The following is a 21,477-nucleotide window of genomic DNA, read 5'->3' on the forward strand; positions in this document are numbered from 1 at the left end:
TTTGAGCTCAGGGAAACAGTACCTTTGGAATAATATAAAAAAAACCGGAACGTCGGAACAATAAATTCGATTCCAACTCATGAATAATTACTTGGTCACAATTTTCGTGTCAAAAAGCTACCCCTGCGCTCGGCGCTGAAACTTTTGATTTTTCATGTGCTCCCATTTTGTTGTGTTTAGTTTTTATTTGCTTTCTTTTTGCGGGAATCTTTTTGAACCCACACTCAAATTACTCTTTTGCTCGGACTGTAAGCTTCTCAAAAAAGTCAAAAGGTTAGGAATTAAAAGTCAAGGTACACAAAGCATACGCCTGCGAAACAAAGAGGACAAAACTGCTCATATCAGGGTGAAGCCCTGAATGTTCCGTCTGCCTTTTAAGGTTTATGGAGCAGTAATAACATAAAAATCATTAACAAATTAAATGTAATAAAACAATGACATTTTTTTTGAATTTGAAAATTTTTCTATAAAAATCATCCCCCACGCGCCATATAAACTACCAAAGAATAGATTTCACTTCTTGTAACAAATAATTATGGCAAATAAGCTTCTTTCAACCAATTTGGAACGATTTCTACGACGAATTAAATCTCTGCTTACGTTTTAATAGCGCGAAATATATCGCGCGTTAATTGTCCCAAATTGGCCAAAATGGCAATCTTTAAACCCATATAGCTTTATGAAAAATAATCACAGTTGAAATGTCGTTTCAAATTTAGGCTCCGTCAGAAATGGCTAGTTAAAAAGTCGAAATTTGTCTGAAGAAAAAAAACCCATCCCGAGCACAAATATTCCGTTACTTTCGTATCGAAAGTCGGAACAATAACTTAAAAACACTACCAATGAATTTTTCATGCATAGGGCAGTTTATTTTAATGTATTTTGTTTTTTACAGGTTTTATTTTGAGCCCTCTGACGTTTCATCCTGCAGGCATTTTTTGCCAAAAACAAAACACGAAACAAAACTTAAGCAGGGGCACAACAGCGGTTCGCCGTGATGAGCTGTACAGCTCGTATGTTGGTCCTATCCCTCGTGGATAAATGATCTTAGAAAACTTGAACTTCAAATCCAATTTAAAAAAAAATCAAATAAAAAAACGGAGCTCGTTACATTAGCTCGTATTGTAGGTTCCGTGTCTATGTGGTTACGTACCAATAACGATTAGAATGAGCTTTTGAACTAATATTGCAAGGTAATGATAAAATTAAAGGTTTCGGTCAGTTTTTTTATGATCTTCAGTATCTTAAGCTGCAGCGTTTTGGTGTAACAATTTTGTTAAAATTCAAAATTCCGGGACACAAATATTCATATGCTAATGAAAAACTCAAAAAAGAAGAATGCTATACGAGCTGCTGAGCTTCTTACAGAGACCTGACCTTGTGCCCTTTCTTACGGTTGACATAAATTCTTTTTATAAAATTTCTGGACCGAGTAATGACTCCTCGCTCTTCAGCATTGAGCACGGATCATTGCGGGTCTCGAACCACTAACTTTTGGCTGGAAAAGGGGAGACTTTAGTAACTTCACCACAGACAAATCTTCGGCACATTATCTGCTATAGGTATATCAAACGCAAACTCAGCATATATGATTAAGTTTAAAATTGAGATTAAACGTACTTCAAAACGCGTCAGCGATAACTTCACGGCAACTCCATGTGAAGCCACTCGAGGAGTTTGGCCCCAGAGCAATAACTCTGTCTGATTGAGGCGCTAAAATACCGGCTAAGTTTGATTGAGACCAATTACAAGCATATTTGAAAACAAGTAAAGCGATCTCAGCGATGTTTCTCAGTGGCAACTTTCTTGTTGATTTGGTAACAAAACTGCGCCAGAGCACTTAAAAACACGCGCCCCATACGGTGTCTATAAAAATCATCCCCCACGCGCCATATAAACTACCAAAGAATAGATTTCACTTCTTGTAACAAATAATTATGGCAAATAAGCTTCTTTCAACCAATTTGGAACGATTTCTACGACGAATTAAATCTCTGCTTACGTTTTAATAGCGCGAAATATATCGCGCGTTAATTGTCCCAAATTGGCCAAAATGGCAATCTTTAAACCCATATAGCTTTATGAAAAATAATCACAGTTGAAATGTCGTTTCAAATTTAGGCTCCGTCAGAAATGGCTAGTTAAAAAGTCGAAATTTGTCTGAAGAAAAAAAACCCATCCCGAGCACAAATATTCCGTTACTTTCGTATCGAAAGTCGGAACAATAACTTAAAAACACTACCAATGAATTTTTCATGCATAGGGCAGTTTATTTTAATGTATTTTGTTTTTTACAGGTTTTATTTTGAGCCCTCTGACGTTTCATCCTGCAGGCATTTTTTGCCAAAAACAAAACACGAAACAAAACTTAAGCAGGGGCACAACAGCGGTTCGCCGTGATGAGCTGTACAGCTCGTATGTTGGTCCTATCCCTCGTGGATAAATGATCTTAGAAAACTTGAACTTCAAATCCAATTTAAAAAAAAAATCAAATAAAAAAACGGAGCTCGTTACATTAGCTCGTATTGTAGGTTCCGTGTCTATGTGGTTACGTACCAATAACGATTAGAATGAGCTTTTGAACTAATATTGCAAGGTAATGATAAAATTAAAGGTTTCGGTCAGTTTTTTTATGATCTTCAGTATCTTAAGCTGCAGCGTTTTGGTGTAACAATTTTGTTAAAATTCAAAATTCCGGGACACAAATATTCATATGCTAATGAAAAACTCAAAAAAGAAGAATGCTATACGAGCTGCTGAGCTTCTTACAGAGACCTGACCTTGTGCCCTTTCTTACGGTTGACATAAATTCTTTTTATAAAATTTCTGGACCGAGTAATGACTCCTCGCTCTTCAGCATTGAGCACGGATCATTGCGGGTCTCGAACCACTAACTTTTGGCTGGAAAAGGGGAGACTTTAGTAACTTCACCACAGACAAATCTTCGGCACATTATCTGCTATAGGTATATCAAACGCAAACTCAGCATATATGATTAAGTTTAAAATTGAGATTAAACGTACTTCAAAACGCGTCAGCGATAACTTCACGGCAACTCCATGTGAAGCCACTCGAGGAGTTTGGCCCCAGAGCAATAACTCTGTCTGATTGAGGCGCTAAAATACCGGCTAAGTTTGATTGAGACCAATTACAAGCATATTTGAAAACAAGTAAAGCGATCTCAGCGATGTTTCTCAGTGGCAACTTTCTTGTTGATTTGGTAACAAAACTGCGCCAGAGCACTTAAAAACACGCGCCCCATACGGTGTTATTAAGTCATCAAATGCCAAATATTTGCCATTTTTTACAAATTTTCGCAGCAAAAAACAACATGTCACTTTAAACGAATGTCGTATTTTTGTAAACGCTGTTGATTGATAATAAAGTGGTTTATGTATTGTCGAACTCGGTGGGACGTCAAAAAATGACAGTCAAAACAAATGAAAACACCTCTGGTCAAATGGAATTGGTCAAATGGATACTTTTGACGCAGTATTTAAAAACTTGCCATGGGGCAAAATATTGTGGTCAATGCCAGAACCAGATTTTCCTTCTTTTTTCTAAATTGTTTTCATAGATGGAGAACAGTGCTGAGATTTTTTGTGATAAACAAACCTTGATATGTTTTTTTTTAATTTGAACGAACTTTATTTGAATCCCGCACTAGAACTTCATGGTTAATAATCAATCAAATTGGCTTTTTTGTCGGTCTCTTTAAAAATTAAAAATAATCTATATAATTGATTTAAAATGAATTATAAACTTATGTTTTGAAAGAGCATCAAATTTTTAACCATTTCTGAGATAAAATCTAGAAAAAAACCAGCTCGATTGTTCTGCCAGACAATTTTTCCTATGCGTTGGTCAAAAACAAGTTCTTGTTTCAACCAACCGATTAAAATTGACAAGATGTTGGTGTTGTTTTAGGTAACAATTCAACAAGCTCAAATGTTGCTCTGGTTGGTATATCAGGCATGACAATGATAAAAACATATTCTCACATTTGATCATGTTTGGCAGACTGTAAGACATGCAACTGAAATGTTATTCTTTTCATTCGAAATTTTCATTTCATCTGTTTTTAGATAATCACTCTGAGTCATTGAAAACTTGTAAAAGCTTTTAAAAGTCAATCATTCCTAAATACTGATTAGCTTTTATCAGATGAACTAAAACCAGAATTTTCTGTATATTGTAATCAGAGAGCTCGGATATAAGTTAAACCCTCCCTTCAAAAACAAACCCAGATCCAACAATACATGAATGTATATGCCAGGAACTAAACAGCTGTTATTTTGGTCCATTTCTTAGTTTAAAAGTCTCTTAAGAATTAATCTAATTAGAACTGAGTTTTTGTTGTCTCCTGTTCAAATTACATAAGACTTGGTCTGTCAAATTTTGACGAGTCCTTTCAAAAAGAGAGAAAATTGAGCGAGTTTAACTGATGTTAAATGGGGGCGAAAATTGGTTTGAATTAAGGAAGCATGGGCAATATTGGGTTAAGTTAAAAATCGGGGAGACGGAATCGGGTTTTGTGATCGGAGAAGAGAGTCAGCCTGGCGACAGACACTTGAGTTGTTTTGGGTCTTAATTTGGGCGCCAGAGAAGTGTTGAATTTGTTTCTGTAGTAGGGGTAGGAAAAAGCCCGTTAATCTGGGCTCTTTTGGCAACTGTTTCCAAAATAGTGATAAACAATACTGTTCTCTAAACCCTTTATCAACATCAAAGCCGTGTTGCGTACACACTTATAACTTATCATAACCGACCATCGGAGAGGTGTCAATAAAAGTGATTGCACAGGTAAGAGAGTTTCAGAAAATAAACAAAAGCCGATAATGAATAAATTTGCTTCATAAAAATATACTTAAGTTAATACTGCGCCTCTTTATAAACAGCTGATCGCAGGTCTTTAATCTAATCTCCGTTACCTGGTGTACGCGACTGGATCTGTTAAAATTGGGGAAAACTAACAGATCCCAGAGTAATCTAGCCGGGATCAGACACTGATCCAGAGACATGATCCCAGATTGATTGTCGGCCACTCTCTGGATCAACTTCGGATCAGCTGTTGCAACACCACCGATTTGGGGGCTAAATTTCTGTTAGAGTTACAATAACAGTACAGCTACAAATAAGTCAAGCTATAATCTCACCCAAACATCGCTCTACTCTCTCCCAACGTCAACAATCACCTCAGATTTTAGTAGAATTGAAATTGAGAATACTCAATTCTGAAGAAAGAAAAAACAAAATCAAGGAATATCGGCTCGGACCAGAAGTGCAATTTTCGATTTGTCTGGGCTACGGGTTTTTTGTAAGTCGTAGATAAAAAATGAGAAAATCCTAGACTCCGCCCCCTGCAAAAACGAAACAAAAACTTGGTTAAAAAAGTACAAATTACATAATTTTTCTGAGAATGATGTTTTCTCATTTTTGAAGTTGATCTTTCAGTTATCTTTTTTTGACAATTTTTTTAAATCAATTACTTTTTCGAACACTAGTACTTTTTCTGAAGCGTTAAAATACTTTGACATTTTGTTTGTCTTTTGAAACAATAACAATCTTGGCTGATTGATCTCATTGTTTTGATAATGGACTAAGTTGAGACCGTTGGGAAAATGCAGGAATTGCTCAATTACACCTGACACGAGTTTCCATGTCAAACAGTGACACTTGAACACTAGTTAATTGTAATAACGCATTGTTTATTTTAACGGGAACATTGGATATAAATTATAATAAACAGTTATTTTCTATTCAACACAATATAAAAAGAATTCTTTAAACTGACAGTGTAGAAGATACACGTGAGATTTTTCCAGCCTATTTTCTCAATTTCCAAAAATTGACCACCCGCCAGCTTTTTTGGAGAATTTATCAGTTTATAATCAGAGTAACAGCAGGGTTTTTGATAAATTTATATCGAGCACACTTCATTTTTTTACCTAATCAAGTCTTCGATTACACGCCGCAGACCAAAATTTTCTCCAGCTGTGAGCCGATGGATAAACTCAAACCATAAGACTTCTGGAAAAATAATAGCAGAGCGTTTCTGTTAGGAATAAAATTGAGTCTAACAATGTCAATTTTTATTTTATTTTTTAGTTCACGAGAATTTTGTGACTGATCTAAGAGATTATCTGGGGGAAAAATCACAGGAAAAAAAGTATAAAAATAATTAATTTTTCACGCTGTGCTATTTTTCAACAACGCTTTGTTCACTCTTCTAGAATGCAAAAACTTCATTTTTAGCCGTAAATTAAGATATTTTTTACAACCATTACTACTTGTTTAGACTATGCCTTAAATCATGTTTGTTTTCGAGAGTTACCATGTTTTGACGTTTGAAAACTGATTGTTTGAGTGTTTGTTACCTGTGGCGTGACAAAATGACAACTTTCAAGTGCAAGTTTTGGCTAATTGAGACTAAAAAGAGCAATCAACGGCTTATTAACTTGTCAAAAAATGGTAGTTGAAATTGTATAATTTAAGAAATCTGAATTGGTATTGGAGATGTTTTATTCCACTCGAATGCTCTTTTTTGACTCAGTTATGAAAAGAAAGAACCTCTCCAGTTGTAGTGAGATCAGTCTCTAGAACTCACGTTTGCGCGGCCGCTCGTCAAAATAATGTCAAATAGTCAAATCATTCTTTCTTGCTTTTAGCGCATGATTTAGTGAACGCGCTACAAATCTAAGTGCTTACTGGAGAATAATACCAATCAGGTGATGATTTAAAGAGGCGGGGTGGACGCTCTTCATCATAAAACCGACCCCCTCACTACCCAAAGGATCCCCTTTTTTGCCTTTTATGGCTCCAATATCGGTTTCTAATTGCTGAAGAGGTTAAGTAGATTTCGCGTTTATGTTATGAGTTATTCCTGAGGTGGTTAACTCATAGAGTTAGATCAGGTTCCAGTTAAGAGGGTGTCTGAGTTTCACAAAAAAGTTTCACAGAAAGTTGACATCTTTATCGGGTATCACTCTTTGGAAGTTTTAAAACTTGGGTGGAATTTAGGCTTTCACAGAAACATCGCTAAAAACATTTTAGATTTCAGCCTAGAATAATTGCTCGGCTAAAATTATCACGATTAAAAAACATCAAGTTTTGAAATTTCTAAAAAAGCCATCTCTAAAGAGTGATAAAAATGTCTATCTTGGAATATTAAATTCAAATTTGGCACCCTAAACGCAATTTTGTGGTGAAAACCTTCCAAAAAGCGACGAAAACAGCATTTTTGACTGTTTTGTGATGAAAACTTTGCCAGCGACGCATAATTTTTTGTTGATAAAGCTTGTGATTTTTTGAAAACATCCGCCTTCGAAAAATTCTAAATCCGCCGCTGGTTTTCATGAACAGAAATTACTTTCAGCTTTTTCTTGTTTTTATTTTTGTAGCTATCTCTGGATGCACTTACACTGTATGAAAGACTGACTTAAACTTAAAAAGTTTGATAACAGCAAAAGTTTGATTGATATAAATTTATAAACTAAGAGATAATTAATGGCCAATACATTGACATCAGAAAATAGTACAACTCATCAGGTAATTACTCCGTGGCAGATGTGTGCAAATAAATTAAGCTCGTGCTTATGGAAGAGCAAAATTAGAAAATGTGAAACAAAATTCTTACTGTAATGGCGAAGTGATTAAAGGAAAATAAATTAATTTGAAAATAGCACCGAATTGAGAGAACTCAAAAGGAAAAATTAAAGAGTCAGTTAATAAATAAAATTCAGTTTAGTTTTAAAAAGTTTTCGGCTTCAGAAATTGATTGATGTTCATTTGGCTGCCGCTGTTTGAAGTGTTGATAGCTCCAATAGACTGTAAAAGAGCCGCAGATACGCCCATGTTTGCGGGGTTAAAGTTTGGAAGCCGCGATAGTGTTGCGAGAAGCGCGGGATTGGCAAGAAAAGTTGCGGCAGGGTTTGGCGCAAAACCATTGAATGTCGGCGAAGTCTGCTGGTGCATTTCCGGAACACCGTTTGGTGAAATCTCCTGAGGTGAGAGTTTGGGAAGAGCCATCTGAGGTGGCATCAGGTGTAGGTGTCCCGGAATCAGCGGATTTACAGGACCGAATCCCGGACTATGGGGGAAAATAGGGGGATGGAACCCGTTAGGGTACGGGTACGGTGCCGAGAAGCCAATCGGTCGTCTAAACGCCAAGCGATTTCGGTTTCCAGAAGATCGTCGTCGTAACTTTCCGGTTGTTCCTCCGATGAAGACATCGTCGGCTGAAGGATCCAGCATCCAGTAATTTCCCTTGCCTGGGTCGTCATAATGTCTGGGTACTTTAACGAAACATTTATTTAACGACAGATTATGACGAATAGAATTCTGCCATCCTTGCTTATTTTCTTTGTAATAAGGGAAGTTCTTGATGATGAACTCGTAAATCCCATTTAGAGTCAGTCGTTTTTCGGGTGAGCTGCGGATTGCCATCATGATTAAAGCGTTGTAACTGAACGGAGGTTTGTCATTTTTCTTCGACTCTTCGGAAGTTTCGCCCGATTCTGTTTTTGATCCCGTCGGAAGTTCCGAATCGTCCTCAAAATCACTTCCGAGATCCTGCGTGCTCAAAGTGTCCTCCTCATTTCCGTTTGTCTCGCCGTCGATTGAGAGTTCGTCTGATGTGTTCACGTCGTCGTCGTATTCGGATTTGATTATCTCGGTTTTAATCTGAAGAGCCTCGGAAGGTTCTGTGCCCGTCGCATTTGGGGTAACATTGCTAGTCGTGTCAACAAGTGCCGAGTTGTGGCTCAAACTTTCTTTCGAGTAGTTTTTAGATAGAATGTCGCAGATGCTAAATGACGTAAAAGTTTTTCTGTCAACGGTCATTTTTGAAAATTTTGTCTTTCGATATTTTTCTTTTTTTTGGAATAACTCAAAATTGAAATTCAGGAAAGTAGGGGAATTGTTAATTTTATTTTAAAAGTTATTAACTGGCAGACAGTTTGTTATTATGATTTGACTTAACTAAAATGAGGGGTACTAAAAAGCCAAAATTACAACAATAACAAAGTACTTTACTTCAACTAAAAAGATCAGCCAATGAAATCATCGGACCAATGAAAAACTCTTTTGAATAATCCGCCACGGACCGCAAAGTCCTCCGAAGTACTTATTATAACAGCAATTTGAATTCCAATAAAATTTTGGTCAAACTGCTTAACTTGGAGCCGAAATTTATTATAACTGGATAAATTCCAGTGGTGATAAGCTTGCCATATATACCAACTGAACTTAATAATGGGGGAATAATTATAAACAATGCAAGCATGTTATTGGTATGGTTTATTAAATTAACGCAATTTTAATTACTGGAGTTTGTTATTGTAGCTACCAAGTTAAGCCCGTTAATCCCTAATTGACCAGCTAATTGCGCCCAACGACTTGACTTATTGCAATAGAACAAACTCAAGGCGCCATTGGCTTCAAAATGGTCTCAAAATTTCCATAAAAACCTGAGCAAAGAATTCCAAAAGTAGGCGATAAATGTTGCGTAAGTTGTTAGATCTCGAATCACTCGGAACTCGAAATGTCTGCAGCGCAACGAAGAGTTGGTTCAGATCCGAAAAAAGAGTCTCGTTTGCGAGACGAGATTAAGATTAGATCTAAGAAGTGAAAAAAGGTCCGAGTTGACAATAAACTATTGACACACCAGGGAACTTGTGAGTGTCATCACAGGTTAAGGGAATAAATTTGAGTGGCAACGATTCGACGTTGACACTCAATCAGTCGCAGAATTCGTTAAAGCTCAGGTTCTGATATCATAAACATCACTAAAATAAGAGTTTTAAGTTTTTTAGACTTGGAAAACTTCATAAAAATAGTTTCTGAATATTAACTTTCTAAATACTGCGATTCCTCGCCAAATTTTGATTAAAATTAAGGACGTTGCGCTTTTGTAAAATTATGGCCGGCATTAGGCTTTGAAACACATTTCACGATGGTGATGAAATGAGAAACTATTAAACATACTCAAACCCACTAATTTCATGTTTCTACAAAAAAGTTACATGTTTCTAAAAAAACCCTCATGTTTCTAAAAAAACCCACTAATTTCATGTTTCTAGGTACCTAGTAAAGAATACCCCCCCCCCTATAAAGGAAGCGGTGGTAGCGAATCCAAACCCCTCCCACTTCATTTCTGGATGCCAAATATTTCTGGTTGCCCCCTCCCCCACTTCATTTCTGACTGCCAAATTTTTGTAAAGGCTCCTTTGACGCCAAAATTACTAAAACTGAGTGGTTTTGGTCAATTTTTTCTAAGAAATCCTCAAAACGTCATTTTTATCTAGTTTTTCTTTCAAAAATTTCCTTCCGGCGCAAAATTTTTTGACAAATTAGGTTCCTCTTTCTTTTTTCGTAGAGCTTGGAAAACCAAATTGGTGGACCTAAAAAAAGTCGACAAAATTTTACTTTTTCTTTTCCAAAAAACTCTGCGGACGTCACTGTGTTCGTACTTGGTTTTTTGATTTTATTTAGATGGAAAGGATATTTCCATATTAGAGAACTAAGAAGTAGCAAAACGAAATGAAGGTTCCGAGGAACTAAAATTAAAAGTTAGGAAATTGAAAATTGACAATTTGATAAATTGGGTAAGCTGCACTTTCAATTTCAAAACTCTAACAATGTTTTTTTTTGTTTTTGTAAAATTACATATACCTGCAATTGTTTTTTTGGAAGAAGAAATTTTGATTGCAAAAAAATTTAAGTTTGTGTTGCTGTATCCAATGACAAATTAAAAAAAAAGTTAATCAGGATGAGATGAATCTCAGGGTCTTTCGAGTGCCATTAGCCGTCAAAAATTAGGTTCAACTTCAGGAAAAAATTGACGGAATTTAAGTTAGCTGATTTGTCCTTTTTAGTGTACGTCCTTTAAAATTGACACAAGGTCAGTGCTCAATCAAAAAAAGAGTCGAGACAAAAGTCTGGTTGGAGCACAAACTCAAAACATACTCCATGCACCATCAAGCACCAAAAAGATTAATGAAGCAATGTTGAAAAACCTCAAATTTGGTCAATCACAGCAGCCCAATTGTCAATTCTTTTACAATTTTGTTATAGCAAAAAAAAAATTCTGCAACCGATTGAATGCTCATGAAAACATTTTCATCAGCAAGTGATGCAAAAGTTTTTGAAAGAAGTATCATTCATTCAGATCTCATTCCTTCACTTCTCATTCATTCAGTTCTCATTCATTCAGTTCTCATTCGTTCTGGTCTCATTCACTCAAGTCGCATTCATTCAGGTCTCATTAATTCAAGTCTCCTTCATTCGGGTCTCATTTGCTCTGGTCTCATTCATTTAAATCGCGTTCTTTCAGGTCTCATTAATTCAGGTGTCGTCCATTCAGGTCTCATTCATTCAAGTCTCCTTCATTCAGGTCTCATTCGGTCTGGTCTCATTCGTTCAAGTCTCATTCATTCAGGTCTCATTAATTCAAGTCTCTTTCATTCAGGTCTCATTCGTTCAGGTCTCATTCATTCAGCTCTCATTCAATCAGGTCTCATTCATTTAGTTCTCATTTGTTCAGTTCTCATTCAATGAAGTCTCCTCCATTCAGGTCTCATTCATTCAGGTCTCATTCATTCAGGTCTCATTAATTCAAGTGTCGTTCATTCAGGTCTCATTCATTCAAGTCTCCTTCATTCAGGTCTCATTCGGTCTGGTCTCATTCGTTCAAGTCTCATTCATTCAGGTCTCATTAATTCAACTCTCTTTCATTCAGGTCTCATTCGTTCAGGTCTCATTCATTCAGCTCTCATTCAATCAGGTCTCATTCATTTAGTTCTCATTCGTTCAGTTCTCATTCAATCAAGTCTAGTTCATTCAGGTCTCGTTCATTCAGGTCTCATTCTTTCACGTCTCATTCATTCAGGTATCATTCATTCAAGCCCATTCATTCAGGTTACAAATTGTTTTTATTGTCATTCCGATCGGACTGTCGGGTACCTGTAATAACGAATATCCCCCCATAAATCAACGGTTAAGCTTTTCAGAAATTCATACTTCCTATTGAATATGCCAAAAACAAAAAATTGCAGAGAACGGCAAGAACAAAAAACCCAGATCCGCTCTGAGAAAAAACTAGATTCATCACTGCCCTCTGCAAACACTTCTTAAATTCTAATGGATAATCGGCACAACGCTGGTTTAAAATCAACCTCAGTTAATGGTAAACAATACTGCTCAAATCAGGGCATAGTCCTGAATATTCCGACTGCGCATTAATTGGTCTCTAGTAGTTTTTGAAATTAAATTGAATTCAATTAAATGTTATTCATGCATTCGTTTTTTACGAGAAGAATCTTTCGTATGCTCCTAATTTACGAGAGGAATCGTTATTATTCGTATTGAACGAGAATAGTTGTTTTAATTCCCAATGCTTAAAACGTTATACGAGTTATTGCAATTGCATTTCCCTTCCTTTTACAAAAAGATAAAAATATATTTATCTTGTGGTGGCAGTGGCGTCACGCTTTGTGAGCACAAGAAAATTATTCATGTTTCTGTTACAATCTGAAATCAGACACTGTAAGACCAGCAGTAAACCAGATTTAATTGTGGCGACCACTCTCAAAGAGTGGGATGTAACTATGGAGTAGGTTTTCTTCTCAAGTACATCAAAAAAATTTTGAAACAGCAAGCGTGGTATCAATTAAAAACAATTCTGCCAGCTGAATATTTAATTTTTTCATCCAGTTTGCCGCAGGATTTTCAGAATATATAAAAAACAGAATTAGCAATTACAAAACAAATTCGAAAATTTTAACTCTTGATGTTTTTGCTTTGTTTAATACCATCTTACTTAAATTCACAACAAAAACTTCAATTTTTTGAAATTTTTTTTTTTTTTTCAATTTCTAACCTCGAATTTGTGGAGGATCCCAGCAACCGGTTATCTGCTTTGCTATAGGCGAAGTTTATGCTTTTTAAAAACATTCATGACTTGATTATTTCTGTTTGATAAATGTTAATTATTCTAATTTTAAGCTCAAATCATCAGATTGCTCGAAAAGATCCTTCAAAAACACCTTGTAAAAATTTTTAAAAAAAACAACGTGTACAAATATTTCTTCACTTTCTTTAAAAATCAGAAGAAAAATTTAGACGCGAAATAAATCAAACTTTTCTGGGAAGATCAAAAAAGTCGGTACAACTGGCTCAAACATGCAGAAATAAGCTGGAAAAATAAATAAGTGATTTTCAGATCAAATGCAAGAAATTCAATATTTTATTCACATTTATTGAAATGAGACTAAAACACGAAGAAGTTTGAATCAATTTTTTTGCTTAACTATTACAATTTTTGATTTTTTGAAATGAATTGTGGTGAATAATGACATGACAGTGTTTTTATACGTATCACAATCGGGGGCCTAAAATCTCGACTAAGGTTAATTTCTCAAACACAGCTCTAGCTATAGTTCGTTGCTACTCCTAACTGAGCACCAGTATGATAAAAAAAACTAGTCTCGCTTAAAGTTTGTGCACGAAAAGTCATTTGCCTCAAACAACCGATAAGGGGCATGGAATTTGATATCCTTATTAAACCCTTTCCGTTATGAAATGGATTCAAAAAATTTAAAACATGTTTTTTTCCCATTAAACGTTTCTCTATTTCGAAAAAATATCTCACTCAATAACTTTTCGGTTCCAGCAAAATATCATATATAACTCACTAAAGTCTCATTTCGTTTCAAAGATGAGACTTCAAAATTCTTTCAAGCTAGTCTGATTTTTTTAAAAACTTATATTCATCCGTTTGTTGCACACTAAAATGTCATAGTTTGCTCTAAATTATCTAAAACATTACTGACTGTAGATGAGAATGAACTAACAGTTTTTTTCTACAAAATTTCTATTCTTATCAATTTTAAAATAATCCGAAAAAGATATATGCTTTGAGCTCAAAATTAAAAACCCACTTCATATGCATTAAGAGCATTCGAAGTGCATTAAGAGAATTCAAAAAATTGTATAATTGATCAATAAGTTGAGAACATTCGAACTAACTACCAGTTTTTTTTTTCAATTATTAGGGTGAAAGTCATTTTGCGTCTCCTCGTTACGCTTCTAGCCAAATATTGCTTTGTCAAACCATATATTTCATTATCTTTCCGTCAGTTGATTTCTCATTCGAAACTATCAAAATCAGCCATTTTTTGAATCTCACATTTTAGCAATTTTTTTTGGCATGGCAAGATTTATAGCCAATTTTCCTCTGTCAATCGATGATCTCTGTGAGCAAATCTCAATTACAGGTAGGATATCAATTGACAGTTAGCCCAAATCTTTTCACCCATACTAGCCCACGTGTTAGATCCCCGGGAGGCGACTTAGTGGGAAATAATGAAGCCAGTATCCCCCTCTTTGATCCAAGGGGGGCAAAACTGGGATAAGATAAACAAGAAAACAAATCCCTTCGCTAATTCCCACTTTTCCACATCATTTCACCCAAGTCCATTCTGATTTTCATGTATTTGATAAACACGTGTTCAAATAGTGAACACATAATGAACAAACACTACACTATATAAGGCGTGTTTTATTGGGCTAAATTGTGAAATAGCTAAGGTGCTTTTATTAATTTATGTGTTGCATACTAGGGTGATTTATGTCAAACTGGGCTATTTTCTCGGGGCGATTAATGATGCCCGATTACATCTATACTTGAGCTTCAATAGGTGAGATTACAATCTATAATGGCCATTGGGATCCATTTTTCCCTGTTAAGAGCCACTTAACAAGGAGACTTATTGGGGAGGACCCTTAACATATTTCACTACCTGTTGGGGCTATTATGTCATTTATTACACCCCAATTGAGCTGTAAAATTGTCTGCTAGCCACAGCAAGCAATCCTTCTCCATTGTTGATGTCGCCCAGGTGTTGACAAGTTGTTTACAAATAAGACAATAAGTCGCATGCGCAAGCCTAATCTCAATTAACAGGTAGACTTTGTGTAGCGTGAAGGCACTACACTACATTGTGACATGATGTCTACAGGGAGTTGCATTCAAGTTCACGTTCAAAATGATGTTCCCGCTGTGGAAAAATAATAGAACATTTTTCATTCAGTTTTATTTCGCACAATCAATCCGGCCGTTTTTTTGGATCAGTCGCCCCTTCACCTCTCAGAAACAGTTTTTGACCGACTAAGTTTTCTAATTTTCCAAGTCATCAAAATTGGCATTTTTAGCTGATTTCCTAAAAAATTTATTTGCAGCGCGGTAAAATTCAGCACAATAAGATCTTTCCGTGTTTTTAGATATATTAGATAATATTTGCTCCTGTTTTTTTAGCGGGCCAAAATTATTCCTGGGTGGTCAAAGTGTCGAATTCCTGAGGGGCCAGGGGCATCCCCCCTTAATCTGCTCCTAAAATGAGTCATAGTCGCTTGCTTTGTGTGCACATTTTTCAATCTTGGAACAATCTTTTTTTTACAGTAAACATTAATATAAAAACGCTTTTATCTGGAAAATTGAAAAACGCTTTTGATCTACCGTTAAACATTGATTCGTGATGTTTTACCATTAAACAAAAACTCTAAAAGTTGCCAAATCATGGCTGACCGATCCTGCCAGTTTTTTGCTTCAGAAACCAATTGTCAAACAAACCAGCAATCTTCACATGACCTGCATGAATCAGATTTACTTTCGTGCCAAAAAAATTTAGCACAAACTCATTTTGTTTTTTTTTTGAGATATATCTTTTTTTCGGACGTTTGTATAACAATTTCTCAAAAATATCATATAAAGACAGAAAAAATCAAAAATTTTATAAAAAATGAAGCGAGTGCTGATTGTTAGTATGAAGGAAAGCAGCGGCTATGTTACCCGAGTGCAGAGCATGTTGTCTAGTCTGCATGCTCAAATCTCATTGGCCAACGAGTTGGAGCCGAAGTCGCTGAGTACTCGGATGGACTTAGTTCTGAATTGTGACGTAGTGGTGATTTTGGCCACGATGAAACTACAAAGAAGCATGGTTAGTATAGTAGGGCTTAACTTTCAGATAAATTTTAGATAAATTGTTTGTCATAAGAACTATGAAACGCTATGAGGCGATTAAAAAATTCTCATCAATAACTTAATTGTATGCAATTAACCGGCTGCACTTATCCAAACGAGCGTTGCTCACAATCTTCTCAAACAGTAAAAAAAAATTGAATTTAGTAGAATAAAATATCGGCTGTAAATCGGAAGTTGGGTATCATATAAAAATTTTTTAGCCGTATTACGGATTATAAATAGAAATATTAAGTTTTCTCTATTTTCAAGAAAATCTGGTCTAAGTTTTGCTATAAAAACTCTGGTTTTGCAAAAAATGGTGAAAAATTCAGCGAAAAGTAGCAAATGAGCTGTTTTTTTTTGTTTAACAACATAAATACTTGACGCACATTAAGATAAAACAAACTAATCTGCAAAAAAATTTAAGAAAGATGCTTAAAATTTTTTTGGAAACGTTATTAATGCGATGGTTTTTGGTGGAGCTTCTATGCTTATTTGCACAGAGCCCGCTTAAATAAAGTGTTCTTGTGGAAAACAAACATATACCGTTAATTTGTAAATGGCTGAGTGCTACAAATAAAAACGATTCATTTCTACAATTCTTAATTAAAAATGTTCATACATTAGATGAGCAATCAAATCAGAATTGATTGCTTACAAGATACTTATAAAGTATAGAAAGAAATAAAATCGAAGAAAGTAAGAAATATATATGCTCTGGGTGATTTTTTTTATTCAAAACAATTCTCAAAAATATTTCTCCATGGGGATTAATCCATGGATCTTCGTTGAACCAGAAGGGGCGCGCTCACCGCTACACTACCCTGTTTACAAAAGAGCTGCGAACGCTGCATTATAAACTAACTCGACTAAAATTACGCTTTGATTTCTGGATGCTGAAAGTTTAGCGCGCATTATTTAAGCATGGCAAAATAACCCTAACCACAAAACTGTTTGGCTGATGTACACAGCTAAATCAACTCGTTTCAATTCATCTCTCAATTCGTGAATACTATTTAAAAAGCACTCATGAATTCAGAATTAATTTGAAGCCAATTGATTTAGCTATACAGAGCAGCCAAAATGCCCTGTAATATTTTCTAACACAAAAATTCAAAATGGGAGAGATTCATTGATTTTTTTCTTTTTTTCCGACAATCATTATAGTCGGGATGTTTTGAATTAATTAGTCATTAACAAATTAACATTACATGTTTGAAGCTCTATGTGAATTTTCTCGTACTTTGATTCTAAAAACTCTGGGTTCACAGAATCTTTTATTGCAAAGACAGATCGAGGTTTGACGGAATAAACACCACTTATCGTTCTACTATCAGTATGACCCCTACGGATAAAGTGAAACTCAAAAAAATGGCGCAGAATAGCAATATTGAATTATTTGATCGCTTTAGTTCTTTTTAACGCATCGAATTACGTTTCACTGGATAAAAATGCTGAAAAAAACTTTTACAAAGTAAAAAAAATACAAAAAACTATGACCGGTAACTTTTAAATTGGAGCAGAAGGCATCACTATGTTTCTGTTGACTTGAAAAAGTTAGGCAGTAAAGGTATAAAAACTTGAACAGTTTTTGCAGCAAACAAAGCACAAGTAATTTGCAACATTTTGCGAAGTGCAAAAGTATAGATCAATGAATCATGGTGGGTTTAAAAACACTTCCATAATTGTTCAGATATTGAGAATGGGGAGGAATTTGAAGTCGGGTGTGTTTTAGTTTTTTTCTTTCATTTTCTTCCCACTCAAAATCATGTATCGCAAATAATATTCGTACTGGGTTGAGTGAGATATCATAGCACTTACAATTGTGGCTCTAGCCACATTTAAAAAGTTCATGAATACCAGTATTGAAAAAGCAGGTTTGAGATATATTTTTCATATTACTTAGAGCGAATAAAGCGATCGAGCAGTCTTATTTTAATTGCTTAAAAGCTTACAATAGCTTAAATTACAATGTAAAACTTTAGTTTTTTTAAAGCAAATTTGATTTACTTTGAGAATTTTAGCGCGTTTTTGGAATCTAAATTTTCAAAAATTCAAAAAACTACAAAAAGAAACTTGAAAATTTTTTTGATTTTTTCTTGTTTTTCTAGTAAATTTTTCGACAAAAATTGTTTTTCAGCTTGCTTATTTTACCATGGTTGTCAAACATACCTAGTTTTCAGTTTGTTATTCAGCTTTTTCATCACACCGTGCTAAAGAAAACGACAATGATTTGAAAAAACTTTTTTGTATTTTCATGGTCGGAACATTCTGTGCTACTTGCACAGTATCCAGTTTCCCCGTTTAATTTCAAAAAACTGAAAAAAAAATGGAAAAAAAAGTACCAACGGTTAGTTTTTTCTAATCAATTTGCCTCTTTTTGAATTGGAATGAGTTTCTAAGTTTCTATATAAATCACCCTTACTTGGCCGGAATTGATCACATGCATTAAAAATCTCTAGGTAAGAAAAAAATTCCATCAGAAACTTTTAATTAACAAAAACAGCCTTACGTAGTGCAAATTGTTCAAGATATTTAAAACACAATAATTTTAGCTTGAAATATTGAAAAATCAGAAAAATATTTATAAATTTAAAGTTTCAGGGGTTTATCCACGTTTTTCTTAATATAATTATTAAAGGATGATTGTATTCCAATTAAAAAATGCGTTCCTTACTATCATTTTGCTAGAAAATTTCTGAGCGGATAAATTCCGCTTTTTTTAGACAATTATATGATTTTTTTGGAATCTTTATCCTGGCTGAAAGGGGTTTTTATAGGATAAAACCCATAAGCCCTCATATTTATTTGAGTTAATTAAAATGCGTTGAAAAAAACTACCGAACTCGCCCATGAAAAGAAGTTGAAACTGGTGCTAAGAAAAGGTCAAAAAAGAATACGCTTTCTGTTAACTTCGTCGAAAATTATATTAATAATATGCCTGATATTGGATTTTTTCTGGACAAAAGCACAACTGTTGCTGTCGCAATTCGATTGTGAAATTTGAATACATTCACATTAAATATCGAAACATCAAAATATCGTGTTTTTACGGCTAAAGAAAAACGCTAACTCGAGGCTAGTTGTAAAACTCGGGAATATCTCCACTTTTGTGAAACAACTTTGACATTCGTCGTGTTTTTGCGTTTTTCGAAATTCCAATAAACGTTTTCGATAATTTGATCATACAGCGTTTCTTTTCACCAGAAAATGATGGAAATGGCTGTGGCAGCGTACGAGAAGTATAAGATCATGGTCGTGTTCCCAGTGGAGATGGGCTACAGGCCATTCGGAGTGCTGGGGGGCATCGCGCAGACCAACGACGACTGCAGCGAGGCGCACCTGGACACTGTAACTCCTGAAGAGTTCAACAAGGTAGGTGCAAGGCTGCAGTTCTGCGAGTTTGGTATGGAATACGATATGTAAGACAGCCAGCAGCCCTAAAATGTACTCGTTGTCTGAAACAAAACAAACAGATCAGTTCAATTCAGTAGCGGATTTAGGAGGGGGGCACGGGGGGCACGGGGGGCGGACGCCTTTCTTTAAGGATTCGACCCCCTGCCGACCCAAACTATTTTGAGATATATATTTTTGGTGAGGTATTCTAGAAATTAAAGGCGCCTTTGGCGCCAATAAATACTTATTTTAGGCGAAAAATTCCTTTTTTGGCCTGTTTTTTCAAAACTTTGTTTGCGGTGCAGAAAAATCGACCGAAACAGGGTCTTTTCAATGCTCTGGTAGAGTTAGGAAAATCAATTTGGTCGACTCTAAAAAAAATGTCAATAAAATTTTCGAAAGCTCGAGAAAATCCTAGATCCGCCCCTGGTTCAATTTATAAGCTTTTAATTATTTGCAACTTAGTTTCACTTTCATTTGTTTTTTTTTTTTTTTTCGTTAAATATTTATTATGCGATAGAATTATGCATTTGTAAGCTTGAAATGTAAGCCCGAGTCACCAAACTATCGGCACATATATACATCGTTTCATATCTCTAAAATGGGACAAACGACTTCCGATCAGGGCCATTGCTTAAAACGTGAGCTGGTCAGCTGCCGTACGCATTTTGCGTTATTTCCAGGGCTGCAAAATACTGCTTCATCTTCACGATATATACTTCAGGTAAAACAATCTTAGGCATTGTTACCTTGAATGAATGAAACGTTTAGGCTGTTTGTACCCATGTGAAATCTCTCATCAGAGTGGACTTGGGTTCCCTGGATGCGATGACTGCTCCTCCGAAGCCCAATGGGAACAAAGTGGTCGTGCATGCAGCTCCAGACACCGAAGTGACTGTGAAGAAACTAGAGGAGGCGTTCAGTTAGTCATTGCGAAACTTTAAATTCTAAGAAATCTGGGATCAATCTTTGTTTGAAATTCTACAACAAAAAGTTTTGGTCCAACATCTTGATCCAGCAGACAAAACAGGAAGGAATAAAAATAATCCAAAAAGGCACGACAATAAGGCGAGAGAGTTTTAGGATGATTGAGAACAATTCAGATCCTCGTGATCAAATAATTGTGGTTTCTCGTAAAACCGATGTCTAGATTTAGTGTTCAACTGCCCAGGGCAAACTCGGGGACTTATGTTGCGGTCATTGCGACTCAAAAAGTGTATGTTGCGACCATCGCCACTGAAACACGAGTAACTGGGTCATCGTTTGATTTCAGAAAAACAAGGAGTGCCTGTGACTAAAATCTCCTCAATCAAACTCAACTCTGTCAAGGACTGCGCTGTGTACATACCTGTAGTGTCGCAGCAGTTCTTCGCCTCCAAGTACAGCGAGAGGGAGATGGAACAGATCAGAGAACAGCACGACTGTCATGTCAGGGCTGTCACCACTGGCACTAACATGGCAAATGCACCCCCGTGGGCCAGGTAGGCATAGCCATTTCAAATAATGGATTTCTTAAAATAATAGCGAATGGGGACCCTTTGGTTGGCGATGTGGTCGACTCCCTCAAAGAAGGCAAAAACTCCCCCCCCCCCCCCCTAAAACCACCCCTGGCCATTTCACTTTTGAAACTGATTTAAATAACAACACTTGCAATTTTTAGACTGATCAGCAATTGTTACTTCAGACCTTTTCCTATAAAAACTCAGCTTCAAGAAAACAGCATGAATTTCACTTTTGAATATAAGTAAAATTGTGGACTGGGAAATTTTTTTAAATAGAAAATTGTACGCATAAGGTCGTCCGAAGAATGATGGCTCGAGACAGAAGAAAACAAACTCGATTTTAATGCGACTTCATAGTGCAAAATTAAAAGTTTAACGAACATGAGTTCTATGCGTTTGTAGGGTAAGGAGGCCCCAACTGACTAAAACTCACAAGAGTGGTATAAAGAAACAGAAAAAATTATTTGGATTGGTAATCGGTGACTCGAACCACTGACCACCTAAAAGTGCACTAATTAAAGACCTGCTGTTTCAATGTGAATTTTTCTGAAGGATTTTTCTTTA

General features: G+C 35.7%; 3 protein-coding genes across 3 annotated transcripts in view; 1 reads left to right on the forward strand and 2 right to left on the reverse strand.

Moving 5' to 3' along the window:
• Positions 1-21,477, reverse strand: part of LOC134846731 (uncharacterized) — a 361,436-nt gene that overhangs the window by 71,209 nt on the left and 268,750 nt on the right. The gene's annotated exons all lie outside the window — the stretch shown is intronic.
• LOC134845743 (forkhead box protein fkh-2-like) lies at positions 7,467-9,009 on the reverse strand. The gene has a single exon (XM_063862804.1). The coding sequence runs from the start codon at positions 8,836-8,838 to the stop codon at positions 7,747-7,749; it is 1,092 nt and encodes a 363-aa protein (XP_063718874.1). The 5' UTR covers positions 8,839-9,009; the 3' UTR covers positions 7,467-7,746.
• LOC134846335 (uncharacterized) lies at positions 15,609-20,892 on the forward strand (the record flags this gene model as incomplete). The annotated part of the gene is given in 4 exon segments (XM_063863641.1): positions 15,609-15,992; positions 19,223-19,390; positions 20,183-20,333; positions 20,685-20,892. Coding segments are annotated over 4 exon segments (725 nt in total), but the record flags the coding sequence as incomplete, so codon positions are not given.

Source organism: Symsagittifera roscoffensis, chromosome 5 (genome assembly GCF_963678635.1).
Source record: "Symsagittifera roscoffensis chromosome 5, txSymRosc1.1, whole genome shotgun sequence".
NCBI lineage: Eukaryota > Metazoa > Xenacoelomorpha > Acoela > Convolutidae > Symsagittifera > Symsagittifera roscoffensis.

Bases quoted from the DNA above. Each gene is read 5' to 3' on its own strand.
- LOC134845743 (XM_063862804.1), bottom strand. From the start codon at position 8,838: ATGACCGTTGACAGAAAAACTTTTACGTCATTTAGCATCTGCGACATT.